The 18,477-nt window shown below is 38.4% G+C and overlaps 1 protein-coding gene across 6 annotated transcripts in view; it reads left to right on the forward strand.

Annotated features, from left to right (window-relative positions):
* Nucleotides 1-15,080, forward strand: part of wasf1 (WASP family member 1) — a 97,545-nt gene extending 82,465 nt beyond the window's left edge. For 5 of the 6 annotated variants that reach the window (XM_059982950.1, XM_059982948.1, XM_059982951.1 and 2 more), the window contains 5 exons: nt 3,552-3,666; nt 4,047-4,216; nt 4,645-4,836; nt 7,318-7,934; nt 14,182-15,080. In XM_059982950.1, the coding sequence (XP_059838933.1) occupies nt 3,552-3,666; nt 4,047-4,216; nt 4,645-4,836; nt 7,318-7,934; nt 14,182-14,339 (1,252 nt within the window). In that variant the 3' untranslated portion in view covers nt 14,340-15,080. The remainder of the gene's footprint in view (nt 1-3,551; nt 3,667-4,046; nt 4,217-4,644; nt 4,837-7,317; nt 7,935-14,181) is intronic. The other variant, XM_059982952.1, reaches the window with a different exon arrangement.
* The last annotated feature ends 3,397 nt before the right edge of the window (nt 15,081-18,477 follow it).

Consider the following 18,477-nt stretch of genomic DNA (forward strand, 5'->3'; position numbering starts at 1 on the left):
TGATTGTACCTACAGGATATCCATAAGTCAGGTGTTCTTAACTGGTCCTGTCGCTTTGTAGAAAGATTGAAGTTGGGTTTTGCAACTAATGATCCCTCTTAAATAATAAACTTATTTGGTCAGTGAACTGTTTTAATAATTATGCAGGCTACAAAGCAGGGTCAGCTTCTATGGAAATATCTGAAATTTGAGTAGATGCCAATGTTTTAATGTGCATTGTTTCCAAATGTTTGTTATTGTGTTGTAACTGGAATTTATTTCAGCCACTAGGTGGCAGAAATAGATTAAGAAAGTAGATGGCTTGAGTATATTGTCTGCCACAAAAAGCAAGAATTTGTCTTCCAGTTCTCATTCTGAGATGTCTGTCTATGGCCTCCTCTCCTACCCCTCTCCTTTTTATTTTCCATTCCCTATTCTGGTTACCCTCTCACCCCTTCTCTTCATACCTCCCATCACCCTCTTCTGGTTCTCCTCTTTTCCTTTCTTCCATGGTCCACTGCCCTCTCTGATTTGATTTCTCCTTTTTCAACCCTTTATCTTTTCCCAGCTTCTTATTTCATCCACTCGCCCCCCCCCCCCACAGCCACCTTCCCCCTCAGCCACTTTCCCCTCATCTAGTCTCACAGTATTATCTATTGGCCTATCACCCTTCCCCTCCCACCCCCTCCCTCACCAGTTTCTTATTCTAGCATCTACTCCCTTCCTTTCCAAGTTTGATGAATGGTCTTGGCCCAAAATGTCGACTATTTATTCCCCTCTAGAGATGCACGCTGACACTTGCAGATTTCCCCTGCATTTTATGTGTGGTGCTCGAGGTTTCCAGAATCTGCAGAATCTCGTGTGTTCAGTGATATTGAACATTCTCTTCTACTCAATTATGAGTCATTCCTAAGCCTAGTGTCTTGATTTAAAAGGAGTTTTCCTATTAACAATGTTGATCAAGAATCAGTACTGGAAATGTTAAATAAAACCATTCAGCAGGTCAGGCATTATCTGTGGAAAGCAATTGTAGTTAACATTTCAGGTTGAAGAAACGCAAACTAAGCCAGTTTTGTTGCAGGGTTAGACAGGAATACAACTGGTATTTGTTAACTTAGCAGCAGCAGTTCACTGCAACACATAATATAGAAGAAAAATAAATAAGTAAATGAATTACAGTATATGTATATTGAGTAGATTAAAATCACGCCAATGAGGCCATGATGAGTTAATGATGGCAATTAAGTCAAAGTTAAGTTTATTGTCATATGCACAGGTATAATGAAAAACTTGAAGTATTTATCACATGCACATATAAGCAGCATTCAGAAGAAAACATAAACATGAATTATACACAAATTTTACAGGAAAACTCAATTAGAACATAAAGTCCATTTTAATGTAAGATGGTCAAAGTTGGTTCAAGGACTGAATAGAGAGGGTCGGCAACTTGAAATTCCTCAGAGTTGTTATTTTGGAAGATCTGTCCTGGGCCCTGTTCGTAAGTGCAGTTGTGAAGAATGCACGGCAGCACCTCTACTTCCTTAGGAGTTTGCAAAGATTCAGCATGACATCTAAAACTTTGACAGACTTCTGTAGTGGAGAATATATTCACTGGTTGCATCACAGCCTGGTATGGAAATATCAATGCCCTTAAACAGAAAGCCCTGCAAAATGCATTGAATACAGCCTAGTTCATCCCCTCCCCTCATTGAGCACATCTGCATGAAATGCTGTTGCAGAAAAGGAGCATCCATCATCAGGACATGCTCACTTCTTTTTGTTGCTATCAGGAAGGGTGTACAGGAGCTCCAGGGTCCTCACCCCAAGTTCGAGAACACTTATATTGCCTCAACCATCAGGCTCTTGAACCAAAGGGGATAACTTCACTTGCCCCACCATTGAAATGTTCCCATAACCCATGGATTCACATTCAAGAACACTTCATCTCATGTGCTCGATATTCGTTTTTTATTTATTAATTATTATTTATTTTCTTTTGTATTTGTACAGTTGTCTTTTGCACACTGGTTGAACGCCCAAGTTGATGCAGTCTTTTATTGATTCTATTGTTTATTTTCTATTATGGATGTATTGGGTATGCCTACAAGAAAATGAATATCGGGGTTTATGTTGTGATATATATGTACTTTGATAATAAATTTACTTTGAACTTTGAACTATGTTGAAGAGAATAGCTCTTCTTGAAGCTGGTACCCTGAGACTTCAGGCTTATGAACCTCTTACCCAATGGTAGCTGCAAAAAAATGACCTGGCCCTATCATGGGGATCTTTAATGATAGATGTTGACTTCCTGAGCCAGTGCCTTATGTAGATTACACCAGTGCTGGGGAGGGATGTGTCTGTGATGTATTGGCCAGAAAGAGTAAAATGGAATGGAAGCAATTAGAGCAGGAATACGAACTAGGAATGTTAGAAATAGCAAAATGCAGGGACCCAGCACTTTTGAAAAGAGAAGCCTGGGCCAATAGCACAGGTGGATGGCTTGCAGTAGAAATGCCAGTTCTGATGCAAACAGTAAAATGACTTACTACCAGTTGTAGGTATTGATACTGAATTCGGAAGGCTGCAATGTGCCCAGAGAGATAAGTTGCTGTTCCTTGTTTACATCACAGGAGGCCACGGGTGAATAGGTCAGTGTTGTATTGGAATTACACTAGCAGGCGACTAAGAGCTCTTAAGTTGCACTGGAAGATTGAACTCTAGTGTTCTGTAGTGCATATACCCAATCTACATGTGGTTTCCCCAGCATTACATCAGGTGTTTCAGTGGTGATCATTTAAGCCACCACATTATAGCAAATATTGATCCCATTTGACCTCAGAAAATCTTAGCCATATATGAACTCAGTACCCCAGTTAGTGTTCCAATTGTTGGGTTTGATGACATTGTTATATGCCATGGTAGGAGATCTGAGAAAATCAGCAATGATTCTTGCCTGGTACTTAAGTGTGTTTGAACACAATCAATGCAATTATTATTAGGAATATTCAGATGTATTCTACTCCACAAACAGATAATGACTGATGTATGTACTTCAATTTACCTACTTCTGCTCCTAAATCTTGATATCTGAATCACACAAAAACCAGTTGGTGATGATGATGATAAATTTCAGTAGTTCTGTTATGTAGTCTTTTGGGATCATTTTCAAAATTTTCTCTGTAAATATTCCGGTTTACTTTACGTTCTAGCTTTATTGTAGTCCTTAATGGAGATTTTGCAGTACAGAAAAGGTTTATCTCCATCTGCACCTGTAGTCTCTGATTTCAGACCAACATAAAGCAGTCTTATTTAACCTGTGCCTTCATAATTTAACCCTTGCATCCCTCAGAGTATTCTAGTGAGTGTCAGAACTGAACATGGTTATCCAGCTTGGGATCTGATCAATACTCAGTACAACTAAAGCAACACTTTTCTAAAAGTATTCTTAAGGAAAGCATTCTTAGAGCTATAAAATTAAAAGTGTCTATTCTGAAACATGTATAAATATTATTTGTAATGAGCAATTGTTAAAAAAAATATTGACTTTGAATCTTGTGTTTCACCAGAGATGATGGTAAAGATGGCTTAAAGTTTTACACGAATCCCTCATATTTCTTTGATCTGTGGAAAGAGAAGATGCTTCAGGACACTGAAGATAAAAGGAAGGAAAGAAAACAAAAGGTTTTCTTTAATTAAATTTATATGTTTGGAAAAAAGTGCATGTTTAAGTGCATTGAAGGAATAAATTCAGGCATAGTGTACAATAATTCTAATTTAATTGAAATGTGAAGTTCAAACTTGGTAGAATTTATTACAGGCTCAGGGAAGTGAACTTTCCATCTCATTTCAACTATATATACATTTCACTGTATATATCTCTTCCCCTTTTTGGTAAGTTTCTGCAATGCATCAATTTAGTATTTTTGGTATATGCAGCTGATTTTTAAATAAATAAATTCTATAGAACTTTTTGAATGCAACTCAAGTTGTCTCCTTATTTTAACTATGCAATTGAGGAATCAAAGCCACATATCTTACTTAATACTAAGTTTTACCTCCAGCAGAAACCAATAGACCGTCCTCGAGAACCTGACAAAATGCCTAGAGCACCTCAAGACAGGCGAAAAGTATGGGAAAAACAGGCACCAGGATTAGAACTTGCCGTTGATGGAGATTTTCCACAGAAAAACAGGGATAATATCAATGGACCACCACTGTACCCTGAACCAAGGTTTGTGCGAAGTCTGTTTGGAATCACTGAACTAAGCATGGACATTTTTGTACAAGTCAGATTGTAACATGAAATGCATCTGTCTAGTATTGTATTTGTCTTTAGTCAAAGTAGCATGTTGAAGAATTGATACTTCTAAAATTTTCAGTGTTATAATAATTATATATTAAATTATGCACTACTTCGTTGCTTTGACTGATTTGTAGTATACTACTGGTTATTTTGTGCTCCCTCCAGTAAATAAAATGCAAATTTTTATTATCACTAAGGTCATTAAAATATTGGTTGGTCAGGAAATGGATTAAACTGATGTACAATCTCCTATTATTTTTGTCTATTGACTCCTGTAACTCACCAAAAGAGACCCTGTTCATGGTGTTTAATATGTAATGAGAATGAATACTCATGATAATTCTGTCCTTTTTAAGGAAGGAAATATGCATTGAACATAATGAGGACCACCTTGATCACCTCGTACAGTCGACAGTACCTTTTAGGCATGTTGCTGAACACCCCAGTGGTATAAGTGACAAACTCTTTGTTTCAAGACCACATGAGCCACCCCCACCACCACCGGTGCAGACAGCAGTTGAAATGAAACCAGTGCTTCCAGCTTTTAGGTAACTAAAATTCACTGCAGATTTTATTTACCTTTGGAGTTTTAACTAATTTCAGAATCACTTGCCTCCACAATGGCAAAATAAGAAATGCTTAAATTACTTAATCACAAAGTAAAGTTAAAGCAACTTGTGCAAGAAATTGTGAAGTAGGAATTGTTCATTTCATTCCTTTTTTTTGCAGTTCTACCCTATCTTCAACTCTGCTTTTCAAATTAGGGTGACAGTATTTTTAAACTTAACCAGTTTTTTATTTGTTATGTAGTACATTTTGTACATGAGCTAATAAGATGAATGGTAAGGTTCAATAGCTATTCTGATTTTTAATCAGCCCGCTGAAAGTAATGTTCTCCACATTGAAAACACTAATCACTTCAATTATCCAGAGCATGGCAAGTTCCCATTTTGACCATCAAGCCTGTTCATTTCATTGATTGTGTACAATTATCTCTACCTGCATTGCCTCCTACTTTTACTTTTACCTGGTGTCCCAAAGTATTCACTTGGTTTAGAAAAAAAGGACTCTGTTTCCAACAACTTAAACCATGCCTCTTAAACTTTTCACATATTTACAAAGTATTCGGCTTGCCAGTTAATCAAAAATGCTGGTCAATCAAGAGCTGGTTTGGCTTTCCCTCAGCCTGGTTCTTTACTGGAACATGCTAGTGCTTGATAACAGGAGTTTCTCTTGGTGAGCACATCCCACTTGTTGTTCAACCCTGTGTGGTCCACATCAGTATGTCTCACCTACTTGTTTTACAGTTACATACAATTTATAGTGTTATTCATATATGCAACAAGACATTGTTTGCTTTTCAAAATATTTATACACATTATTTAAACACTGAAAAGATGCAACATTAAATCAAAATTGATTTACAGATTTAGTAAAGTAACTGATTCCTTTAATTATACAAGGAAGTTGCTCATTTTTTTGCTCTTGTTTCATTTTGTGAAAATGTAGTGTAGCATCACAGGAGGACCATATTCTGGCTATAGATTCCATGCAAGTTCCTTGAAAGGACGATGAGGATAAATGTGTGGCTTTTGTACAAAGTTTTTGTTTATAGATCCATATTGTCCCAAACCATTTGTTAGATTCTCATGATTTTAATTCAATGTTCATTAGTGTACAATTTTAATAAAGGAATTTCAAAGGTCAAATGGCCTTTGTAAAATGTACATAACTGTTTCAAGAAATCAAAACTGTCCAGTAGGTGTTCTAGATTCGCACCAACTCATATGGACAAATGAATTAGCAGAACTACTCTACCCAGCCACTGTGATTGAATTATAATTTCAATTCTGTATACCTGTCTACCCATGGTAATCTTTCACCTCCTTGCTTATTAAGTACTTTAATTTCTGACCTACTGCAACAGGCCTGTAATTCCCAGCGCAAAGCTGGCGCACACTCAGACACATTAGAAATTATTGTATTGTTCCAACAATGCTGAGAAGAAAAATCTGCCAATGTCCTAAACAAATAACTGCTAATTCTAGGTTTTCCTTAATTACCCTGTCAAAATAATTAGGATCTTCTGCACATCAAGTTGCCTCTTCCGTTTCTAGTCTACAGCAGATGCAAGTCTTGCCCATTCAACCATTACTCAGAAGGCAACCCATCTGTTATTTTGTGAAATTTCACTAAATTACTTTAAATGTATCAAAGTTTATCCTTAAATAAGGAGATGCAATACTCCAGATCCTTATTGAACCATAGCAATTCTATTTTTAAGCTAATAACCACAAATTACTTCTCAAATCCACTTATAAGCTTTTTCATATAATATTTTCCACATAAGCAACAACTCTTCAGTGGCCTGGACTATTGATGCAGTGGAGTGAATTCACATCTACTCCAGAGCTGGTTTAATTTCGCCTCAGTTAATTAAATAAACAACTGTCAATGACTGAAAATTTAACTGTTTCACTGGTAGGAAATCTCTTGTGTTTGCTTTGCTATAGACCACAGAAATGTGTTTGTTCTTGAATATTTTTTCTAATGGCCATTCAGTTCTTATCATTGCCTACTCAAAGCAATAATAAATAAGCATGCATAATGGAAGACTATTTTCTTTAGTAGAAGTGTCATGGACTGGAGGTCACAGGTATGAAATAAAGAAAAGAATTGTAATACAAGAAGAAACATTTTAACTAACATAGTCAGGATCTAAAGAATATTGCTTGCAGATGTGGTGGAGGCAAGGTCCATTATGGACTGGATAAATTTATGCTGAAAATGTTTGTCAGGCTTATAAAGAATGGACTTGGTCGTAGTTTGAATTCATGTGTTGCTCTGATGAAGAGCAGTTATAGAAATAATGAGGTGAATAACTCCTGCTATACTGTATCATTCAATGAATGTTATTCAGTTTTAGAGATCAAGGCAATTTTAGTAAAAACAAACCTCTTCTTGCTACTGTATATATTTAGTTAAAGTGTCATTTAATTTATTTAAAGTATCTTACCTTTTTTTAACAGTTCTAATTCTGATTTGATGGACCATCGACTTAGATCTCCAGCAACAAGCAAGGCAACAGTTTTTGTGAGCCCTGCTGTTCCACCTCCCCCTCCTCCACTACCCCCGCCACCACCACCTCTTCCTGCCACTCTGCCAGGAGTTTCAGTCAAAGCTGCCATCAACTCAACTCCTCCACTTGCTCCGCTGGTTTCTCAGCCTGTAGTATCAATGCCCCCAGCAACACCTCTTCAGATTGCCCCTGGAGTGCTTCATCCAGCAGCTCCTCCTGTGGCTCCCCCATTAATAAAGCCTTCCCTTCCAGTTTCTGTAACAGCACCTGTGGTAGATATGACAACCTTTCCAGCTCAGACAAATGAAGGACAAGGGCTTCCACCCCCTCCACCACCCCCACCCCCACCCCCATCTGGACCACGATCCTTTTCTCCACTTGGAGGACCTGTACCACCACCACCTGGTCCCCCTCCTCCACCATCCTTTGGTTCAAGACCTCCTGTTCCCTTGGTCCCACCATCATCTCCTTCCCAAGCACATGCAGGATCTGACACTAAACGACATCCATCTTCCCTGCCAGTGATAAGTGATGCCAGGAGTGTTCTACTTGAAGCAATTCGCAAGGGTATGTTACAATATTATCATGTCACTAGGTGTTTTTTTTTGAAAATTAGGTTATTGCAATTAAAGATGTATATAGAGAGTCAAGCTGTGGTTTAGAAACCCTGTATATGTGGCAACTTGTGTTTGGTGCATCTTCTATTTTTCATCTTCATGCTTCTGCTCGACAAGGTCATTTACTCCAAAAGCATGCTGCTGACACTTTGTTTTAGCAAACTATCACTGGATCTCTTGCTCCCTCTTTTTTTTTGACACACAGTTTGCCCAATAGTATTGGTTGAGTAGTATTTTCCTCCAATAATTGGGGAAACTGAACAACTAATTGTGGAAAAAATGATATTGTTTGCCTTTGATACCTCCTCTAAACTGTTTTCTGACCATCATTCCCTTCCCTCTTTCTTAGCGTTTGCCTGAAACAGAGCATTGCTTACAACCTCAGATTTGATTTGATGCTGAGATGAACTGCTGACTATACACCCACTCATCACTAAAACTATCTACTACCACCACTGTATCATTGCCCAAGTTAATCCTGTCTCATCCCTTCTGTCACCTCTCAGTGTGATCATTGTGCTTCCTAACTTCCAGTCTTCCGTTTTATTTCTTTAAATATCTTAAACTGTCAAAATTAAGTTTATTGTCATATTAACAAGTACATGTATGTGCAGGTACAATGAAGATCTTACTTGCAGCAGCATTATGGACACATAGCTTCGTAAGAACAAGCAGCATTCATAACAAAACAAATTAAGCATACGTTATACACATTTTTTACAAGAACAAACACAATTAGAACAAAAAGAAGAATTATAGAGCAAAGTGGTCATAGTGTTGCTACACTGTTGTGATTAGATTTTGCCAATTGGTGCAAGAACCAAAGGGTTGAATGAAGTAGCTGTTCTTGAAGCTGGTGGTGTGGGTCTTCTGGTTTTCTGTACCTTCTGCCCATTGGTAGCTCTGATTATGTTGTGATCGCTATCTTCAGATTACCTTCAGTGACCTGTTTCTAAATAATTATTATTAATCATTAAATGCCTTGATACTTGCACAATATTGAAGGCATGATAGGATTCGTTATTTGATGTAATGTTCCATCTAATTATCTAACCAAAGGTCTTGTTCTATTTCTAGAAAGGTGTGTTCTCTTTCCCATTTTCCAATTAAAATATAATTCAGTCCTCCTTTAACCCATGTCAGAGGTTTCTCTATTGCTCAATAAGGTTGTTTTCTCTTGTATTTTGTTTCTTGCTATTTGAAGTGAAGGTCCCGTATCATAGGCCAAAATGTTCCACAAGAAAGCAAGCAGAGTTCTGAACTTTGACACTGCTGGCTTCACAGCTTCGCTAAACATTTTTTGATGTTGGACTCTTCGTGGAGCCAGTGGAAGTGTGTGAACTTCTACAGATTCCTCAGCACTTATCCTGCATAATCTGCTGAATCTGCATCAAGAATAATAAGTCTATCCAAAAAGTTGTAGGAGAGACAAGTTAAAATATTACTAACTACAGTTTCTTTTGCTTTTGGGTATTCTGTTTAACTTTTAAGAAATTAAAAATTGTTTGTTCAACATTGCAAAAGGAATTACTTAGACAGCTATGCTCTCTGAATTGTTGGCCATTCAATAGAGTTTGTTCAGTCCCTGCCATGTGCATGTGCAGATCACCTGCAGCTGGTGCTGGAAGCAAAATCGAAGAGGATTAGATGTTGGAGATGGGTGCAATGCTAATTTTTTAGGTGCTGGAGCTGTATGTATATATATATATCTATATCCTCTCTATAGATATGTCACACCCAATTTATGTACCTGCTCATTTCATGTATTGGGCAATGTCCTTACCCCATTCATGTAATGAGCAGGTACACAAATTGGGTGTGACATATATATCAATGAATAGGGCTTCTTATAATGTCAACCACGAAACCAAGATGAAAGAAATATATGAATTCCAGAGCTCCACAGAAATATAGTGAAACTTAAAACATTAACAAAATTATAGCCTATAACTACGTTTCAGTGTATAACTGGTACAATAAAGCATATAATTCTTAATTTAATAATATGACAAAGTATTGCACAGTTGCACTCACTGATTATCATAAAATAGAATTATCAAGCAAGTAAAGCAAAAGACGGTAATCATGTATTTTACCAATTTAAAAGTAATTACCTACTTACCAAATGCCACCAATGAGAAGTTTCACAATAATTTCCACAAAGGGTCAGGTATAATATGTGTTTGGGGGTCTGAAGCAACTCCTGTCCTGGTGTCATCTGCTGATCTGTGGTACTGCAGCCATGGTGTGACATATGGCTCAGGATTCCACTGAACTAGAGAAGACCCATGTAGTTTAACAAAAGTGCTGATACATGATTAATGAGAATTCTTGAGTGTGTTGTTGTTATTATCAAGTTCATGTGACTGAATTCTCTCTCACACTCAGCAGTACTAATGGGATTAACTTGTGAACAACTCAGTAATGGGCATAAATCTTGGGGGATGCGGCGTCCATGATCCTCCACATAATCTCTGAAGGCATTTATTACAGAGGAAGAAAAAAGCTTAAACCTCTTACAGAGAGATGGTATTGCAGCTTCTCCATAATTAGGTGGTATTTCAGCAGGCCAGTTATCTCTATCAAGGACACACATTTCATTTAGCAGGGATATATACATACTTTGAGGTTTAGAAGTTTGAGAACCTTTCAAGGATGTTGCCGTGAACTTATGGTGCTGCAAATTGTTTATAAGACTGGCAAGAAACTGTAGATAATTAATGGAGGCAATTTTGTTGTTGCTTGTTAAGGTAATGTCTCCAGACTTCCCCTTTTCAACTGCCTCTTGAGCTTCTAGAGTTTTTGTACCAGGCTGCTCTTTCAGTCCATGCAGTGATCTTATGCTCCGTTGGATCAGTTTGTCTGCATAAACAATCATAGCAGTGCATTTCTGCAAAGAGAGTCTTTTCAACAGACCTTCATAGGTTTTTCAGTCACTCCCAGATCTTGTTTCACCCTTCATTGCTTTTTCAAAATGAAACCACAGTGCTTCATAATTTTGTCACACTGCTGAAACTGTTCGAAACGAGCCAGCTACCCACCTGGTGCCCAGAACATGGCCTATTTTGCAAATTTGTTGTTCTAGTTGAGAGGCACATTCAGACAGTTCCTTTTAATTTAGAGGTGATCTACTGTAAACAGTACATTTTGGCCATAAATGATTGAAAATGATTTATTCCATGAACTTCTCTCACCGTATCACCTACTGCAAGTTCTACTCTGTGATTAAGATGGTGCCAAATTATCACATCAGCGTAATGTTCCTTGAGAATTGTAGCAACACCAGATTTGACATCAAGCATTACACTCACCCCATCACTAGCAAATTCTACAAGGTTCTGTTTTAAGTAAGAGTCATCAAACTCATGGTTATTGAGACAGTTCAATAGATGCTTAGCAATAGTTGCAGTTTTCTGACCAGGCAGTTCGATTAGATCTAAAAACATAAAATGGGGATCACCTTCCTTATCACTTTCTCATTTTAAATAAACTATTAGGACGGTCTTAATGCTCAGGCTTGTTGACTCATCAATGAGAACAGAAAATTTGCCATTTATCTGCTTGATATGCTGGCAAATTTTCTTTTTCATATTAATGGCTAGGTGATTACTTATCTCTGTAGCACTAGTGCGGGAATGCAGTCCCATTCCAATGTCAATACCATTTTTTTCCTGAAGTTCTGATAAGCCAAAGTGATCGGAGTATAGTCTGTCATTCTGAGCTAAATAATACACAGAACGAAAAATTGAACAAAATGCCTTTAGATGTGAAACATTCATGGTGTTACATAATTTTCCAAGAGCATCTTCACTAGCTATATTTTCAACACTTAGAGCTGCAGTGTGAGCTTTTGATAGTTTGTGATCAACAATTTTTTTCTGAGAGACTTCAAGTGTGTACTTCGATCGTCTCCGTAATAGGATACTTGGTACATCTGCCATGCCAATTCTCCCGTGATCTCTAAGTTCTTGAGGTTGTAGTGCTTTACGTAGCTAGTCAGCCATCCCTTACTAGCCTTAAGCTCCTTCCTCTCACTCCCCTCAACCCCCTCACAGTAGAGTTCATAGAGGCTAAGTGCTTTTAAACACATAATTTAGCCATCAACAGGGATATGCTTCTGTGACATGTCCTCCAGCCATACACTTAATGCTTTCTTAGTCTTTGCAAGCACTTTATCATGAACCAGAGAGACCGTTTTTGCCGTTGTAGGGGTAGCACTAACACTTTCACGAATTGCAGCTTCTTTCTGCCTTATTGTGCAAATGCTTGATTCGTTCTTACCGACCTTACGGCCCACTTTGGCAAGCGACATGCCACTTTTCAAAAGATCTAAGATCTTTATTTTCTGAGTGAACAATGCTCAAACAATGAATGCTGGAGAGAGACTGAGAATCTGTGAAAGACTGGGAGGCTACAGCAGGGTATGCTGGGACAACGGGTTGAGCGAGGAGGAATTTCACAAAACAGTCACAGCTCCAGTCACAGTTTCACCAAAAACGATCAAATATCCTAATGTTATTAGTGGTATTTTCTCCACCAGCCACCACTCCTTCTCCCTAATCCCTGCTTCCGTAAAATTCCCTCTCTTTAATATGTGGCAACTATTAAATTCCCTACTTGTTTATTTTGAAAAACACGAAATGCTGGCAGAACTCAGCAGGCCGGACAGCATCTATGGGAGGAGGTAATAACGACGTTTCGGGCCGAAACCCTTAATCAGGAGTGAAGTAACATGGGATGGTCGAGGGGGGATAAGAAGTGGGTGGGAGGGATAGAGAGCTGGGAAGTGATAGGCTGGAGGGAAATGGGCTAGGGGGAAGGTGGAGAATTATGGGAAATAAAAGAGAAAGAAAGGTAGGGCTGAGGGGAGAGATTATAGTAAGGGGGGAAAAAGAGAGAAAGAGAACCAGACTAAAATAATAGATAGGGATGGGGATAAGGGTGGGGGGCAGGGGTATCAATGGAGGTCAATGAGTTGGATGTTCATGCCGGCAGGAGAGAAGGTATTGCTCCATCAACCTGCGTGTGGCCTCATCTTGATGGTAGAGGAGGCCATGGACAGACATGTCGGAGTGGGAGTGGTCTGTGGAATTGAAGTGTGTGGCCACAGGGAGATCCCGCCACTGCTGGAGGACCGAGTGCCGGTGTTCGGCGAAACGGTCTCCCAGTCTGCAGCGGCTCTCCCCAATGTATAAATGGCCACATCGGGAGCACTGGATACAGTATATCACCCCAGTTGACTCACAGGTGAAGTGGTGCCTCACCTGAAAGGACTGTCGGGCCTGGGATGGTGGTGAGGGAAGAAGTGTGGGGGCAGGTGTAGCACTTCTTCCGTTTGCAGGGATGAGTGCCAGGAGGGAGGTCTGTGGGGAGGGATGGGGGGGATGAATGGACAAGGGAGTCGCGTAGGGAGCAATCCCTGCGGAAAGCCGAGAGTGGAGGGGAGGGGAAGATGTGGTTGGTGGTGGGATCACGTAGGAGGTGGCAGAAGTTTTGGAGGATTATGCGTTGGATATGCGTTGTTTACTTTGACTTTTTTTTTTAAACAGAGGTGCCAGAGCGGTGCTTCGGTGAGCTCCGGCAGCACTGCGCCCCTGGTTGGAGATAACCTGGGTTGATTATATTTTAAAGGAAGCTAACTGGCAGTTTGTACAGTCATTGGTTCTTCAGTCTAGGGTTTGTTGTCTTGTTTCTAGAAAAGTTAAGAAATATTGTTGAAGTGAATGTTTTTCTTACGTTATCTGAAATGCCTACAAGTGCACTCACTGATGAAATATTCCAAATTTCTCAGGGTCTGTCTTCTGCTAACTATATCCCAATCTTAAATGGTGGCTTTGGCTATCTTCATGAAAATAAGAGGATTCCCCAGAATGGCTGAGAGGGCAAAAACTTCCAGCCACATTCTGGCTTGCCTATCAAACTTGACAAGAACTTTTAAAATGCAGCAGGATATCTTGACACAATGAAGTATTCAAATATAAATTAAATTTTCAAATTAAAACACAAAATGTTTCAATGGAGAGGTGAAGTTGAAATGGATTTGGATATGTTTTCCCAATGTATATTTTGTGGTATATCATGGTCTGAATTCAGAAAAGATGTGGTACACTGCCGTGTTTACTCTTGAATATGGCTCTCTCCATTTCAGAATTCATGGCTGTGTCATTAAATGTTTAAATAATCACCTTTATTGGTAGGCATTCAACTTCGCAAAGTGGAAGAGCAGCGTGAACAGGAGGCAAAACATGAACAAGTTGGAAATGATGTTGCCACCATTCTGTCCAGGCGTATTGCAGTGGAGTACAGTGATTCTGAAGATGATTCTGAATTTGATGAGGTGGACTGGCTGGAATAATTATTTCTACAGTGTGAAGTTTGGCATTAACATTCATTGTGGTACTCAATCAATGGGAATGTATCCACATTTCATAATGGGGAGGGTTGGGGGTGGTAGCGGGGTTTGTATTTGTAACACTGACCTTAACTGACACTTGATAACAGTTTTCTGGGAGGGAGAGGCACAAATAAGTTTTGGTTCACCATGTTTTACTTTTGATTTAGGCTGGTGTTTGTGTGTTGGTTACAGTTCTGTGGAAAGAGTGTATTTTCTTTGAAGAAAAGCAAACCACTAAGTATTAAAATTGGGACACTGTACATTGCTACAGGGCCTATTTTAGGAATCTTGTGCTTTGTCTGAAATGCACTGGACTTTGAAAAAAGGGCAGCTCTAATTTGTACTACTAAAGCACATTAGAAATGCTATTTGTAAGCTAGGTCTTGCACTATAGTTGTTTTCAGATGTGAAAAGACAACCTTCCCTTGTAGAAAATATTGCCCAAGTTAGTACTCTGTAAACAAACCATATGCACTAATACTCCATCATGAGTAAATGGACTGCCTGTAATAAATAGAAGTCTTTCTTACATTGTTGTGACTTGCCTTACTCTAACATTAATAATTTAAATACAACTCATTTTTGGTTGAATGTACTATTTTTGCCTGCACATGTGTTCATCTGTGAAAACTACTGATTAGAAGACACTACATTACCTATTTAACTGCAAGTGATACAAATGCATTTTCTGGCATTTACTGTATTTAATAAATCAATTTGTTTGAAATCGCTTTAGTCATTATATTCTGCTTTAAAATCTATATGCCATTTGTAGTTTTTTTTTTGCCATGATGTGATAGCTCTGAAATTCAAAAACAAGCACACCTTGTGACTAGGTTATTTTGCGCCTGGTTGTAAGATGGTTCAAATATGTAATCTTGGTTTGGGAGAATTATCACGCAAAGTGGATGCCATTTAAAATTAATAATTAGCTCCCTTTTTGGAGATGGTAGTTGGTTTCTTATTGTCACATGTACTGAGATACAGAACAGTGAAGAGCTTTTGTATGCATGCCATTCAAACAGATCTCACTTGTGGTATTCCAAAAGGAAACGGTGTATAATATTGCAGTTACTGAGAAAGTGCAGTGCAGATAAATAGGTGCATGGGCTATGACAAGGTAAACTGAGAGATCAAGGGTTCATCTTTATTGTATAAGAAGTCTGTTCAAACCTCCAATTAACTGTAAAAGTAACCTACAATTTAGTGTAGTAATACATTAGCAGGTCAAAGCAGAGGAAGTTGAAAAGGTTGCTTAATTTTCCATGCTGTTTGATTCTCAACCACAGCAACATTGATCTAGGAGGCTCTGATCAGAGTCCAGGTCCAAAATACATGTGAATCTTGGAAGTGTAAAGCTACTTTTCCACTAAATATAGCATCACTCTCCACTTGTAGTGAACTACTCTGTAGTCAAATGCGCTTTGAGTTTTTGACACTGCCTTTGACTATGTTTTAGAAAATTCTTCAGCTGTCCATCGATCTTCAATAATGACTGAGGACTGGACAAGGTTGTATGGAAGACCTGCAGTTGCCCATGCTACAAGTCTCCCCTCTCCACACCACCAATGTTGTCCAAGAGAAGGGCACCGGTGTTGTCGCGGAGCAGTATGTGGTTAAGTGCCTTGCTCAAGGACACAACACGCTACCTCAGTTAAGGCTGGAACTAACAACCTTCAGATCACTAGACCGACCACTTGGCCACGTGCCACACATAGAATCATAGAAAACCTACAGCAAAATACAGGCCCTTCAGCCCACAAAGCTATGTCGAACATGTCCTTACCTTAGAAATTAGCTCGGGTTACGCATAGCCCTCTATTTTTCTGAGCTGCATGTAACTGTCCAGGAGTCTCTTAAAAGGCCCTATCGTATCCACCTCTACCACTGTCACCAGCAGCCCATTCCACGCACTCACCACTCTGTGTATATTAAAAAAAAAACTTACCTCTGACATCTCCTCTGTACCTACTTCCAAGCACCTTAAAACTGTGCCCTCTCGTGCTAGCCATTTCAGCTCTGGGAAAAAGCCTCTGACTATCCACACGATCAGTGTCTCTCATCATCTTATACACCTCTATCAGGTCAACTCTCATCCTCCGTCACTGCAAGGAGAAAAGGCCAAGTTCACTCAACCTATTCTCATAAAGTAAGCTCCCCAAATGTTTTCTTTAATGAAACATTTTCAGAAATGCAAATATTTTGAAAATAAAGGAATGGCTTAATGTAATTTCACCAATAGAGGAGTCTGAAACAAAGGACCTTACAAAAGCACTGGGGAATTTTCAGTGGATGAAATGGATAGAATTCAGCATGTAATATAGGAGGGAGAGGAAGACAGAACACAATTGCAAGTCCTTAAGAAACTTAGCTCCCCTGAATAAATGATTTGAGATATTATTTAAGGGTGATTTACATATAAATTAGTGATCCTAATAAATGGTGAGTTGTGGCATATATGTTATTTGAGAGGAAAACACATCTTCCGTTTAGTTGGCTTATCATTCGTTTATAAGCAAATTATAAATAAAGCATTGATTTTAATTCACTTCTGACATTCATTAGTTGATGTTCATATTCATACCTATCTTCAGTTCTGCCAAAGGATTGTTAATGGATTCCACTTATCTTAAAAATTGCAATTATTTCTACACATTGTACAGAAAAATAATGATTTGGTATGTGCAAGAGAGATATTAACATTTAAACATTTAACATTTGAAATAAGTGATTCTGGATAAGTTGATTTGTTCTGGCATCAGTTACTAGTCTATATAATGATTTTGGGAAATGGATTTGAATAATACTAAGAACACTATTCAATAATGAAAGATGTAAACTCTGATTCAAAGCTCTGACTGCCAATTTGTTTTGAGGCAAATGTTAATATAGCTGCAGGCAATTTTTACTTATAGTTTCTCTGACTGATTAAGGCTGTGGGGAGGGACAGAGATGTTACCTATTAGATTATATTCTGATAATCATCCCAAATACTAAAAATAGGTTCTAAAGTAATTCATTCAGACCTTAAAGTTAGCTCCACCATTCAATTTAATCTTTAAAGCTGTTCTATGTTATCTTCCAAGTACTTGTGTATGACATTCATTTTGGCAAAAACAACATAATGAATTGCATGATATCAAGACTTTTTTAAGTGAAAACATTTCTCTGAGCTGAGGTTTGTTCCATACCCTTGGAGATTGTTTCCCTGCATTAATTATGTAATTTAATTACATTTCCATTATTTTGGATTCCCTTTGTTTCACTGTGAAATAGTTTCTTCTCATTCTATTGCAGTGGAAAAATGTCCATGCAATTAAAAATGTTTTTGAAAGGTTGCAAATATAAAATATGTGCTATATTTTACTGCCTGTCCAAACTGCACAAGAATGAAAACAATCTAGTGTCTTCAACTTAATAAAGGCTGATTTCAGTACCATAAGGCGGAAGAACTTCGGAAAATCATGGAGCAGCTACTTGAAGATAAATCTACATTCAGCATTTTGTGCAAGTCATTAAAGTGGAAAAGTAGGAGTTCGGGACCAGCAAGTTCTCATAAAAATGGAAGAGCAACAAGTCCAAGAATACAAAGATGTCAAGGAATATTGAGGGTTGGTTAAAAGGAAGTTTGCATGTACTTTTGAACTGAAGGGCCTTGTGTATTGCTCTTTGACTGTAAGTGATGGGCACAGAGAACTGAAAGCAGGAGTGTAGGAGTCACATTAAAATAAAGAGTAGATCCTACTCTTTCTCTGATTATCCTCAAGGATAAGAGGACAACCAGGGATATAATAGCCATTAGGGATCACAATGGCAATGAGCCATAGGACATAAGATCATAGAGCTATACAGCACAGAAAAGGGCTCCAGCCCAACTTCTCTAAACTGACCAGCGGAGCTAATCCTATTTGCCTGCATTTGGTCCATATTCTTCTAAATTTTACCATCATATCCTAATGAATAAGTCTTATATGTATTCACTGTAGCTGAATTTAAGGAAGAGAATAATAAATCTTTAGAACAAGTTAGGAAGAAGGAGGTATAAGTGTGGTTAAAGGTGAACTGTAAGGTCCCAGGGCTTGATTAGATACATCCAGTA

This window comes from Hypanus sabinus, chromosome 10, assembly GCF_030144855.1.
Source record: "Hypanus sabinus isolate sHypSab1 chromosome 10, sHypSab1.hap1, whole genome shotgun sequence".
Classification (NCBI taxonomy): domain Eukaryota; kingdom Metazoa; phylum Chordata; class Chondrichthyes; order Myliobatiformes; family Dasyatidae; genus Hypanus; species Hypanus sabinus.